At 42.3% G+C, this 13,177-nt stretch overlaps 1 protein-coding gene across 1 annotated transcript; it reads left to right on the plus strand.

The window, feature by feature from the left end:
* The first annotated feature begins 1,531 nt into the window (after nt 1-1,531).
* Nucleotides 1,532-11,987, plus strand: LOC311010361 (leucine-rich repeat serine/threonine-protein kinase 1-like). The gene is made up of 10 exons (XM_084040880.1): nt 1,532-1,550; nt 1,658-1,822; nt 2,935-3,107; nt 3,200-3,320; nt 4,322-4,481; nt 7,429-7,607; nt 7,694-7,791; nt 10,240-10,411; nt 10,497-10,666; nt 11,587-11,987. Exons 2-10 carry the CDS (start codon nt 1,706-1,708, stop codon nt 11,780-11,782), a joined length of 1,386 nt encoding a protein of 461 aa, XP_083897006.1. The 5' UTR covers nt 1,532-1,550; nt 1,658-1,705; the 3' UTR covers nt 11,783-11,987.
* Nucleotides 11,988-13,177: the final 1,190 nt, after the last annotated feature.

A 13,177-nucleotide genomic window follows, 5' to 3' on the forward strand; every position in this document is an offset into this window, starting at 1 on the left:
ACATTACACAACTTAATAATGCATTATGCTAATTATAATAATTACACACGTCTAAAAGGTTAAAATGATGAAATAATGGCGTTTTGGACAGACATGGATGTAAAATACAACAGAGTAAATTAGAAGTGGACGTCACCCATTGGTTTGTGGACTCCGGTTTTGAAGTCTCAAGTTCGGCATTTTGGTTGCCGACATCTTGCGTTTTTGTTGTCGCCACGTTGGAATTGAAACCGGTGAAGGAAGTGACCATATTTTGACTTTTTAATTAGTGCCACACTTTAATCCAAAATGCTTTACAACATAGGCCAAAAGTGTGTGCTGCTCAGTTTTCCATCTGCACTCACACACCAATGGCAGGAGCTGATATGCTTGATGCTAACACCGGGTCTTGCCCTTCAACACTTGGACTTGTCGGAGACTTGAGGTGATGGAGACCGCAAAACCTGTGATTAGTAGATGAGCCGCTCCACCTCATGAACCACGGTCACCTTATATGAGACAGAGTGGAGCTGAATGGAAACTAATTAATAGTGCTGATGTAGTGTAGCAAACAAGCAGTAAGCTCCAGTTCTGAAACCAAGGCCGAAGTTTATTAAACTTGTATTCTCTCTACTGGCCATCAGGGGGCGACTGCTCTGGTTGTTAAAAGAGCGGGGGCTACCTTGTGATTGACAGGTTGCTACCACGCTACCAATGCAGTTAGCTACGAAGATGGCTTAATCACTTAGCTGTAAGGTTGGCCTTGAATTAAGAAGCTGACTTTGGGCCACATTCACCGAGCGTTCTTAGAAAGATATTTGTTCTTAAAACTTATGTAGTTTTAAGATTCTGATATTCACCAATGTTTTCATGTTTGTGGGATTTTTGCTTACCTAAGAACAAATCCTACGAACATTAAAAAAAAAAAAAAAGCATAGTTACACACATCAACCCTGGTACCCTGGAGGCAGTTGCGGCTCCTGAAAAAAATCTCAGGGGGGGGGGGGCGATTTTTCTGATAATGATTAAGGTGACCCATTCAATAGGTCCACCAGGGCTCCCAAACATCATTTAGGTGCACGCAAACATTTTCACTGCACCCCACTGCAATAATACACATAATACATTTTGTTTACAGTTCCCATACACTGGTAATTTAATAAACCGGAATCATTTTAAATAAATGTTTTTTCTTAATTTAAATCTCAACACAAATAATTTAGATAATATAAAATAATCAAGATAAGAACACAGATGCTAGCGGTTTAGGAATTCGTCATGAATCCGGCATAGGTTTTTCTTAAGAACTTTTTTAAGAACAAATTTAAGAAAAAAACGTAGGAAGATATTGGTGTATGAGGCCCTTCGCAGCTTCACACCAGAATCCAGATGGATCCAGATCCAGTAAGGTTGCTGCTCTTCCGCTTGTGTTCATCAGATCCACTCGTCACTCCTCAACAGTCCAAATAAAAAAGAAAATGCCAAATTGAGACTCCAGAACCTTCTACAAACGGGTGATGTCATCATGACTACGTCCACTTCTATGTTCATAATCCACAAAACACTTCACAGTGAGCTCTAACCATTGGAAACTTTACATGAAATCATGGATCAGATCTTTAACCTTCACTTCCTGTTCCTTGTTTATCGTTGATATAGCGACTGTGTTGTTTCACAGAAGGACTCGGTGGCGTTCAACGTGTGGGACATCGGCGGTCAAGTGAGCATGTCCACGGTGAACCAGTGTTTCTTCACTGATAAGGCCCTATATGTGGTGATCTGGAACCTGGCTCTGGGAGAGGAGGCCGTGGCCAACCTGCAGACATGGCTGCTCAACATCGAGGTGAATGTTAGCTCTCACACACACACGAAAGTGAAGGGCTGTGACCGTTTCCAGTGGGAACGTGGAATGATCTGCTTGAAAGGAAAATAATGTAGTTGTCAGACCACATAAACCAACCTCAGTGGCTTTAATGGAAGCACGATGACATGGAAGATGTTGGAAGTGCTTGCATCATTGAAGCCTAATTACTAACTGTAACTTCTGATGATGCCTCCTCTTTGCTTCCTGCTGATTTGTGTGGATGGTTTACTGCATTAATAACTTCTGGATTAGTTTTGATTGGCCGAAGTGAAACTTCCCTCTGTTGTAACTTTGTTATTGCCAGTGTCAATCAATCTTAATCTTGACAAAATAATGATAATAATGTATGTGTCAGAGTAGTGAGATTAACACTCTAAAGAGTCAACATAGAAATTACAAAGTCCTGCACTAAAATAAAGAATAAGAGAGAAATAGCCACTCAGATGGAAGGATTTAAGCTATAGAAAGATGTATGCGTTTCCTCGTGCATGAGGAGTGTATCTGCCTGGAAAGATATTTTTTATTATATTTTTTTTTTTTTTTTTTTTTAATTAGGCATAGACACCTTTATTAGCAGTGGATAGATAGGAAACATAGGAGAGAGAGGGGGGTGTGACATGCAGGAAAGGACCTCCGGCCGGGATTCGAACCGGGGTCTGCTGCGTGTGTACGTTCATACTAGTGATGTCCAAATGAAGCTTCGTGAAGCATTTTCTTTATTTTCTGAGCCCAATAGATGGCGCTCTCTGTTCAACAATGGGTTGAAGGCCGATATATTTCTATTGCTTTCAACCCTTTGTTGAACAGAGAGCGCCATCTATTGGGCTCAGAAAATAAAGAAAATGCTTCACGAAGCTTCATTTGGACATCACTAGTTCATACATGGCGCTCCAACCGCTCCGCCAACTGCGCGCCTGGAAAGATATTTTAAACAAAGTATATCCTACCTTTTCATATTTTTGGAATATGAAAAAATTGCATAATGTCCTGTCAAATGTTTTTAGTCATCGGCCTCAGAGGGTGTGTGATGTTTTGTTTTCTTTGATACACTATCAATAATCCTGTTGTCTACCATGTGTTGTGGATGGTAGGCGCGAGCACCCAACTCTGCTGTGGTGGTCGTGGGAACACATTTGGATCTTATCGATACCAAGTTTCGCACTGAGAGACTGGCCACACTGAGAGCTTATATTCTGGCTCTGTGCCGATCCCCTTCAGGGGCTCGAGCCACCGGCTACCCTGACATCACCTGCAAACAGCTGCAGTAAGCACACATTTGACCTTTCATTGTGTAGGCACACTAGTACCAGTTAGTCTGCAGAGTGTAATCAAGTGTGTGGGTGTCTTGGTACTCAGTGAAGTGTCCTGTAAGACCCTGGAGGGCTTGGATGGGCTGAAGAAGCTGATCTACCAGGTGGTTCTCTCCATGAAAGACAGCAGCAGCTCAGCCTGTGGCAGTAAACTACTGGGCCGACTGGTGAGTGACACACTGTGACAGGTGATGCTCAACAAGGTGTGTTTGTGTCGAGAAAGCTTCACTGTTTGGACCAACAGAGAGAAACTGTGTAATAACAGTACCGACCTCCGGTTCTGAAAAGTGACCCCAATGCTAAAGTACCTTGAACTTGCATTCTCTCTGCTGGCCATCAGGGCCAATAAGAAGTCTGATTGTATAGAAGTCTATGAGAAAATGACCCTTCTTCTCATTTGATTTATTATCTCAGTAAACCTTGTCAACATGAGTTAATGGTCTTAAGCCCTATTCACATAGGACTAGTATTACCCAGGGACCTCTAGTAAGTTGTAATAATTGCACAGGATGTCTGATGTTATTAATCCCATATGAGTCGGCCATGTGTGTAATATTTACATTTACATTGTCCAAAGCGACTTACAATAAGTACATTTGTCGAAAGAAAGAAACCACAACATATCATTGCCGATAGAGTAAGAGCAAAAAAATAGAAACAAGTGTAAGGTCCTCGTATGAGTAAAGTAGTAGCTGTTCAGCAAGGATACCTTAAGACCAACAGTGCTATGATCAAAGTGCTATAGGCTATTTGGGGGGGGGGGGGGGGGGGTTAGTGGGTCATGCTTTGCAGAGTCAAGGTGAAGTCTGAACAGGTGAGTCTTGAGCCTTGGTTGACTCGATTCTGGTGTGAAGCTGCTAACAAAATTAACTTCATAATTCAAGGTCAACTTTACAGCTAAGTGTTAAAGTCATCTTAATAGCTAAGTGCATTGGGAACAACAGTAGCGTCAGCAAGTTTAAGGCACTCTAGAATTGGCTTCACTTTTCAGAACTGGAGGTTGCTGCCTGATTGAAAAGCAAACACAAATGTGCTGGAGGAACTTTTACACTTGTTCCAAGGGTTGGTTCCTCGAATTATTTGGTCGAAAAGATGAAATTATCGAGCACAAATCTTTTTCATGTAGTCGAAAGCACAGCCACATGTGTACCATCGTATCCCCCACCAGATTCCCAGAAGCTACCTGACACTTCAGGACGCAGTGATAGCAGAGAAGCACAGACGAGATGCTGAGGACGAGGTCCAATATCTAACTGATGCACAGCTGGACTGCATCATTGAACAGAACACAGGAAGTGACATCAGAGACTATGAAGACCTGCAGACTGGTACTGTGACTTGTTTTTTATTTGTAACCTTCTTTCTACTGTTGTTGCAACTGAAATATCAGTTTTAGTCTAGTGCAGGTGAGAGTTTGGCGATGAAATACCAGTAGACATATTATCCGAATCTGAAGATCTTTTAATGCTGCAGCATGAGCCATTTCCCAGTGTACACAATACGCAGTGAGGACAGACAGCCATTTGCCCACAGAAATACATGATTAAATAGGAATTTCCCTCACATTTTCTGTCGTTGCAACTGAAAACCAGTAGACATAATATCCGAATCTGAAGGTCTTTTAATGCTGCAGCATGAGCCATTCCCCAGTGTGACACAGGAACGACTGAAGAGTCACTGTTTCTGTTGGCACATATAATGCAGTTGAATTTACATACAGGTCTGACATCCTGCAGCCCCCTCTCCAGGTGTCCCCAGATGTTGTGTTTGATCAAAGGGTCATTGTCTTATCCTGAATCAATGGGCTTGTCTGGTGACGCCCCTGGTGGCAAATGGTTCTGCAATACGCATTGAGGACAGAAGAAGGACAACAACCCAACAGCAGGACATTGGCGCCCTGTGCTCTTCACGGATGAGAGCTGGTACACCCTGAGCACATGTGACCAATGTGACAGGGTCTGGCGACGCCGCGGAGAATGTTCTGCTGCCTGCAACATCCACCAGCATGACCTGATTGGCAAAGGGTCAGTGATGGTCCGGGGAGGCATTTCTTTGGAAGGTCGCACAGCCCTCCATGTGCTTGCCGGAGGTACCCTGACTGCCATTAGGTACCAGGATGAGATCTTCAGACCCATTGTGAGACCATGCTGGTGCAGTGGGCCCCAGGTTCCTTCTAAAGCATGACAATGCTAGACCTCATGTCGCTGGAGTGTGTCAGCAGTTCCTGCATGATGAAGGCATTGATGTTATGGACTGGCCTGCTCGTTCCCCAGACCTGAATCCTATTGAGCACATCTGGGACATCATGTCTCGTTCCATCCACCACAGACTGTCCAGGAGTTGACTGCTGCTCTGGTCCAGGTCTGGGAGGAGATCCCTCAGGAGACCATCCAACGTCTCATCAGGAGCATGCCCAGGTGTTGTAGGGAGTGCATGCAGGCATGTGGAGGCCACACACACTACTGAGGATCATTTTGACATGTTGACAAAATCTCCACAAAAGTTGGATCAGCCTGTGATCAGATTTTCCACTTAGATTTATGATTCTGAATAGAGAGCTCCATAAGATGATGATTTTGATTTCATTAATCATCCTTATGTTGTTTTGTTGTCAACGCGTTGCACTTTGTAATGAATAAAGATTTTCAACTGGAAGTTGTTGTTCATTGAGAACTAGCATGTGGTGTTCCCTTTATTTTTTTGAGCAGTTTATTTCTAGTGAACACTCGACCTGCATCAGCGCATATGAGCACGAGCGGATCTGTGCGAGCAGGCAGCGCGAGTGCAGCGGATTTTGGAAGGAGACACACAGCATTTTTATTATAAAAGTACCGGTCCGATTCCGGTTCCGCTCACACCACGAGTCTGAAGAGTGCAGCAGCTTATCAAAATACAGTGTCAACTTTCTGTGTTTTCCGTGTAAGTAGAAAGCAAAATTGTGGTGGTTCAACGAGGCGGAATGGTCATCAGAACAACATCTGGCGTCACAAAGAAGAACGTAGCGGGAGCGTGCGGTGAGGATTGTTCTGGCCGCGTGCCTTCTGGAGCAAGTCTACACTGCTGCGCGGAGATGAGAGAGGGCAGCTCATATCGGCCACTATACGTCCAGCATTTTTTTTAAATATGGATCATATATAATATGGTCATGAAATTTAATTGGATCGGCCGATCCCAATCCACCTTAAAAACCTAATATCGGGGGCCGATCCGATCCGGGTATCGGATTGGGACATCCCTAGTTTATTTGTTTATTGTTAATAAACCCCTTTTGAACATATTGCTGTGTTTATTAAATGATGCTCCCATTTGGAGTTAAACCGCCCATAAAGCAGGGTATGCTTTCTGTGCTACCTTGTGATGGACCTCAGCCTCGCTACCACCACTACCACACTACCAGTGTAGATTAGTAATACTTCACCTTCAAATTCACCTTGAATTACCCATTCACAGTGTGGCACACACAGCCGCAAGCAGAATCTAAGGACTACACACTAACTTTTAAAAGTGGTTGCCAGGTTGGTGGCAAGGCATCATCTTTTGGTTAGTGAAACTGAAAATAAGGTTGTCATTTTTAGTCACCACAGATGCCTGTGAACACCAAAGTAAACGCACATGCATCATTGTCCGGTTCTGACTTTAACATAACTGGGGCTGCACGGTGGTGTAGTGGGTAGCACGGTCGCTTCACAGCATGAGGGTCCCGGGTTCGATTATGGGTTCGGGTTCCTTCTGTGTGGATGTTCTCCCCGTGTTAGCGTGGGTTCTCTCCAGGTTCTCCGGCTTCCTCCCAAAGACATGAAGGATGGGGACAGACAGGTGTCTGTCTCTACATGTCAGCCCTGTGATAGACTGTGTTGGACTCTCAGTATAAAGGGGTTTGTACTCAAATGCCAATAAATAATAACTATTAGTGCAAACAGTTGAAGGAATTGTGAATTATTTGCAGAGAAGAGGTTGGTATCATTCATTCTCATACAACATTAATAAATCTAATACAAAATAAAGTAAAATGAAGTTCAAGGCACTCCAGCATTGGCTTCCCTATTCAGAATGGGAGTTTTCCACCTGTTTTGGTCATTAAATAACAGTGACTTGTAAATAAAACAAATATTAACCGCTGGGTTCGACCACTCTGCTCCATCAAAATAAGAAACCTCTATACCTTTATTAGTAGGGATCAAAAGTCTGACTGAAAAAAAAAGTCACACTGCTTCATATACCCTTGACTACACCACGCATACTCATAGCACTCCTGTTCTTTTGCTCTACATCCAGCCATCAGCTTCTTGATAGAGACAGGGTCCCTGCTGCACTTCCCAGACACCAGCCATGGCCTTTGTACTCTCTACTTCCTGTGTCCTGTGTGGCTGTCAGAGTGCCTGGAGAGGATTATGCACCTCAAGTCATCTCGCACTGTAGCCAGGAATGGAGTGATCCGAGCAGAAGACCTCAGGGTGAGACTCAGGAATCCACTGGGTTGATGGAAGAGATATGAGTTGTTTTGTGTGTTCATGGTTCTTTGATGATGTCTGTTGTGCAGATGCTATTGGTAGGAAAAGGCTTTACCCAGCAGACGGAGGAACAGTATTTCCAGTTTCTAGCCAAGTTTGAGATTGCTCTTCCTGTGGCCAACAACAGGTACAAATATTCTGTTTTTACTACTTGTTGATACTGAGTTGATACAAATGGTGATTCCCTGTATCTGTCGGCTCCACAAAGCACATACATGACTGTCCTCGTAGAAATCCAATGACAGCAGAGCTTCCACCCTAGGATTTCTTGCTGCATTCTTGCTCTCCAATCTGAACTGAGATTATCAGAACTTGTTTCATTGGAAGCATTCCGCTCTATTTTAAGAAAACGTCAAAGGAAAACTTTTGAACAGTGCCTATGTTCTTAATTTGTTACTGTATCTATATCTTCTGCACTTTATTTGCCTATCGACTTGCACTTTAGTATTTGCTTATTCACTCGCACTTTAGTACTTAATATTTTAATGTTTTCATGTTTGTTTTTTGCTGCTTGTTTGTTGTTGTCTGTCTGTCCTGATTGTCATGACGTGTGCTGCTGCCTTTCTTGGCCAGGTCACCCTTGTGAAAGAGGTCTTGATCTCAATGGGTTTTTTTTATCTGGTTAAATAAAGGTTATAAATAAATAAATAGCTTATCCCACAATTGTTAGTTCATGAAACTGTAGAAAAGTTGAGTCGACCAGACGTTCATTTACTTCCTGTACTTGTTTGACAGACGATGAACTTAGCAGATACTCATAGCAGATACAGATAGGAGAGTAGGGACAGACATTAGAGTCGACAACGACTATAGAGCATTCAGCTTCGTACTAGGCTTGGGCAGTATCACGGTATACCAGGGTATTTAGAGATCCAGATGGTATGATTTTCAATACCGTCATGAAAGAGGAACTTTCCATTAGGGATGCAACAATACAGTTAGCAATACAGTGTTCAATACGTACCTCAGTTCTTGGGTTACGGTTTTGGTTCTGTTTCGGAACAATTTTTGTGCGCAAGGAGAAAAAAAATTGCTATTTATATATTCAAAAATGATCCGGGTCAGTGCTCGGCTCTGTGCTTTAGCCAGTTCCACATTGATGCCTCTCCACGTTGTTTTATAGAAGTCGGGAATTATGTTAGTGCTGAAAAGTGTAGCGCAGATCGATCATTTTGATTGGGTGACCGAAGCCCGCAACTACGGAAAAGGGCTGCAAATCTTTAGCAATAAACGTCCCACTGCACTTGTTGTGTTCTTGTGTTTTCTGCACCGGTAGAATCGGCTTGTTGGAAGCATCAACAAATGACTGTTGTTTCCTGCTCAGCCGTCCTGCTTTCAGGATGTCAGCTATTTACTCGACAGGGAGCATTTCCCCATTGCAGCACGTGAACACATGCTGCGTTCAAGTGCTCCTTTATATAACCATAAGCAATTCAGAGAGAAATACAATAATGTAAATGTGAAATTCCGCAAAATTTTATTGCAAAACCGGAAATACCTCAATTCACAAGTGCGTATTGAACCGTCATCAATATTATATTGAGAACTGTTGCATCCCTACTTTCCATTCCATTGATTGAGCTTTGTCACCATAGTGAAGGGTTATATCCATCCAGTTTTAATGTTTTGTCGAGTTAATGTCTTTTGATTTAATTTTCTGTTGGCTTTGCTGAAGTTTATTGCTACACTTTAATCAGGTTGCGGTTGCAGCCACCGATTAGCTGATATTTGTTCTGAATGGTTTGATCGGTGGTCTCTCTAAAGGCTAATCAGACGAGCAGATAGGACGATGCATTGATTTACAATAAACATTTTCAATACTCGTTTGTCTGCTTTCAAGCCTCAGCATCACAGAGCTGAGTAAGCGTGTGTCCAGCTGCCTAGCTTCCATAATTCAAGGTAAATGTTACAGCTAAGTGTGAACGTCACTAGTTAATTACTAACTAAAGGAGTTGCTAGCAACGGTAGCAAGACCATGGTAGCGACATCTATCGACATGTCAATCACTGAAATTGAATTGAAGTTAGAGATTGAGACCATAAATGTTTACAATGTTTACTGAGATAATAAATCAAGAGCGAAGTAGGCTAATTTTCTCATAGACTTCTATACAATCAGAGAGGAGTCGCCCCCTGATGGCGAGTAGAGAGAATGCAAGTTTAAGGTATTTCAGGGTTGTTTCACTTCTCAGAACCAGAGGTTGCCGCCTGTGTGGAAGCACCTGCTAACATCAAATAAATCAAGGTTCATTGTATTGTTATTTGCACAACAAAATGTTGTTTGTAGTCCCATTATTGCTATATATGAAACAAGGCAAAATACAGTGGAGTCTGGAGGATGAATGTAGGAGTCTTTTAGTTTTAGGAATGATAATATCTTTGGGCTCTGTGCAGGCACCTCTTGTCACCAATATCACTGATGCTGGTAGATGTTTCCAGTGATGTTCTGCTGGTTTGGAGAGACCTCCTGTCCTGGACCATGAACATCCCATGATAGTTTGTAATGTTTCCAGTCAGGATGCTTTCTCTTCTTTCTTTTTTATTATTTTAAATTAATGTATTTTACTTTTGTGTAGCTATCTGCTGCCCCACCTCCTTCCCCCAAAGCCCGCCATGGACATCCACTGCTTCCGTCAGCAGACCAACAACACCCTGCAGCGTCTTGTCCAGATGAGCTTTGTTCCTGCCGGATTTTGGGAGCGCTTCATTGCCAGAATGCTCATCAGCCTCAAAGAAATGGATGTGCAGGTACTGAAACCAGCAGATTCTGATCATTGTACTTACAAACGTTCAGCTATTTACATTTGTGGCCTGAAATATGCTGTTTGTGCAGTCATTTGAGCCCAAAAGAATTGCTAGGAGCCAGCGCATCAGGACCTCTGTGATCTACAGCTTTACTGGAACCCAGCAAAGAAACCGTTGCAGCACCTTCAGAGTCCGACGCAGCCAGACCATATACTGGAAGGAGGGGCTGCTGGTCACGTTTGATGGAGGTTACCTCAGGTCAGTGCTGGAGCTAGAAGGATCCGGGCAGTAATCATATGAAGCGTCAGTTAGATTCAGAGCCTCAGACAGGACGGAGTTCTGAATCAGGATAAGCAGAGTTGGATTCAGTCAACTTCAAGGGCATTACGAAGGATTGCTGACGAATACAGTCTGTCTGAGAAGGTCTTGAACAATGAGAATCGACGCATAGTATTGGGATATATACAAATGAAACCCTTTAGTAACAACTGTTTCTTCAGACCACTAGATGGCATTGACTTGTTACTGGCGTGGTCATGGGTAAAGTCAGCTGATTGACAGGAAGTTTGTCAAAACAAAGATGATGTGTTGGTCAGTCCGTCTGCTTGAATGAAAAACACATTTTACTGAAATAGAAATCATTAAATTAATAAACACTTTGTTTTATTAGATATAATGGATGCAAAATTTGCTGTTTCAACTGTAAAAAATCGCAATATAAATCTTAATCGGATTGTATTATGATTTAAGTATCACGATTATATCATATCATGCAAACAAGCAATCTTTATTCAGACTAAGCACCAAACTATGTGTCTTAATTGTCTTATTCAATGTCCCTACATCCAAGGATTCTCATTGCAATTCTAATATTTCAAATGTTCAGTTTCAGTTTTGTCAATATAGATAGAGGAGATTATGCTCCAGTTGTGCTTATCTCTCATATCTATCACCGCATTCTTATCACTTTAATTTATTATATGCCTGAGAACGTATCATAACACAGAGGATTAAATATCTTCACTCTTCAGAAAATCTCAAACAAATGCAACCAATTAAAGGGAAGAGAAAACAAATATTGGCGCTGACTGGTGCTCCACATCTGCTTCTACATGGTTAATGGTGAGATGAAAGCACATAAAACGTCCATGCTTTGACCTGCGTGTGTGTATCTGCAGTGTGGAGTCATCAGATGTCAACTGGAAGAGGAAGAGGAGTGGAGGTATTAAGATCATCTGCCAATCAGAGACGAGGGACTTCTCTGCCATGGCCTTCATAACAGACAACGTCAACTCTCTGATTGAACAGTGGTTCCCTGGTGAGTGCACTGTTCTCTGTTCATCTGTTTATCACATTCTTAGTCCTGTTACCTGATATTTAATTCAGAGTTTTTATTCAGCATCTTTTCGTTGTGGGATTATCCCTCCTTCTTTACCTCAACGTCGTTATTGTAAAAGGTCCACGGACACAATGGGTGTCAGAGTGGTTCCTCATCTGAGCAGCGATGAAGGTCGTCTCAGAGGAGGAACGAGGCGAGACAACCTCCGGGAGAGCCGGAACAGAAGGTGGCGTGTTCATGACTTGTTAGGTGCATTGGAGGTCGGGATCCGAAGCAATAGAAAGCCACTAGTTGCTTGCACGAGGCAGCCATTGTATCATCAACATGTTAGTGATGCACAGCAACTTCACTTGTGCTTGAAGAGTAGCGTGGGGTGGCGAGACACAGTGGCAACATGTTAGTGATGCACAGCAACTTCACTTGTGCTTGAAGAGTAGCGTGGGGTGGCGAGACACAGTGGCTTCTAGCACTGGTTCATTTTCTATAACCACTGTATCATTACAATCACATCACAGGCCTTTTAGCCAGGTTTCAATCAGTAGAAGGATTCAAGGACCATTTCTTGTGAATGTGCAACAAAGGGATGCATAACAAAACACAGCTGTAGCTCATTTGCTACACAAGAAAAACAAGACAAAAACACTAGTTCATTCCTCACATCAGTAGGAATATACAATATATATATAATATAGTATATTGCATCGCTGAGATCGGGGGGAAAAACGCTCTGGCTCGCTTGTATTTCTTTCAACAAATCACAATGGTCTTGGGCGGTGCTAAGCTTCGGAAGCCCATGTGGTGTGGCAGAAAAATAGGGTCGGGAAGAAACTTGTTTGAATGGAATGTCGAGCCCTGTGATTAACATGGCTGATTCTCCGCTAAAGAAAACTCTGCATAAAACCTTAAAAAACATATATCGACTACGTGACAAGACGTTTATTAAAACAAAAGAAAAACATAATTTGATGGTCGGTGACCCGGCGGTGAAGCCTGTCTATACTTAAGCAATGGAGGAGCTCACTGCAAAACATTCAAAGTCAAGCATTGCAGTTCATTTTCAATGTCCGTAATTAAGAATAGCATTGAATGCATATAGAAGTCCATTTCAATTTTCCAAGCAGAATGCATTATCAAAGTTCATGAAAGGTGGTTGGGAAAAACACAAAAAAAGTCTTCAGACCAAAAAAGGTCCAGGAATTTTGAAAAGAAAAAACGCAAACAAATCCATGGGTTTTGAAAGAGCCAACCTAAAGTAGTCCTTAATAAATATGTAATTATCACAATTAAATTTCATATATCAAATTTTCATAGTAAACATACGTAATAAGTACCAGGCTTTTCTTTTCTTTAACATTCTTTAGCACCAACCACGTATCATATGCATTCAAGAAATTAACACTTGCATTTATCATAACGGTATAGAAGCCGAC

Source organism: Eutrigla gurnardus (genome assembly GCF_963514095.1).
Source record: "Eutrigla gurnardus genome assembly, contig: SCAFFOLD_211, whole genome shotgun sequence".
NCBI lineage: Eukaryota > Metazoa > Chordata > Actinopteri > Perciformes > Triglidae > Eutrigla > Eutrigla gurnardus.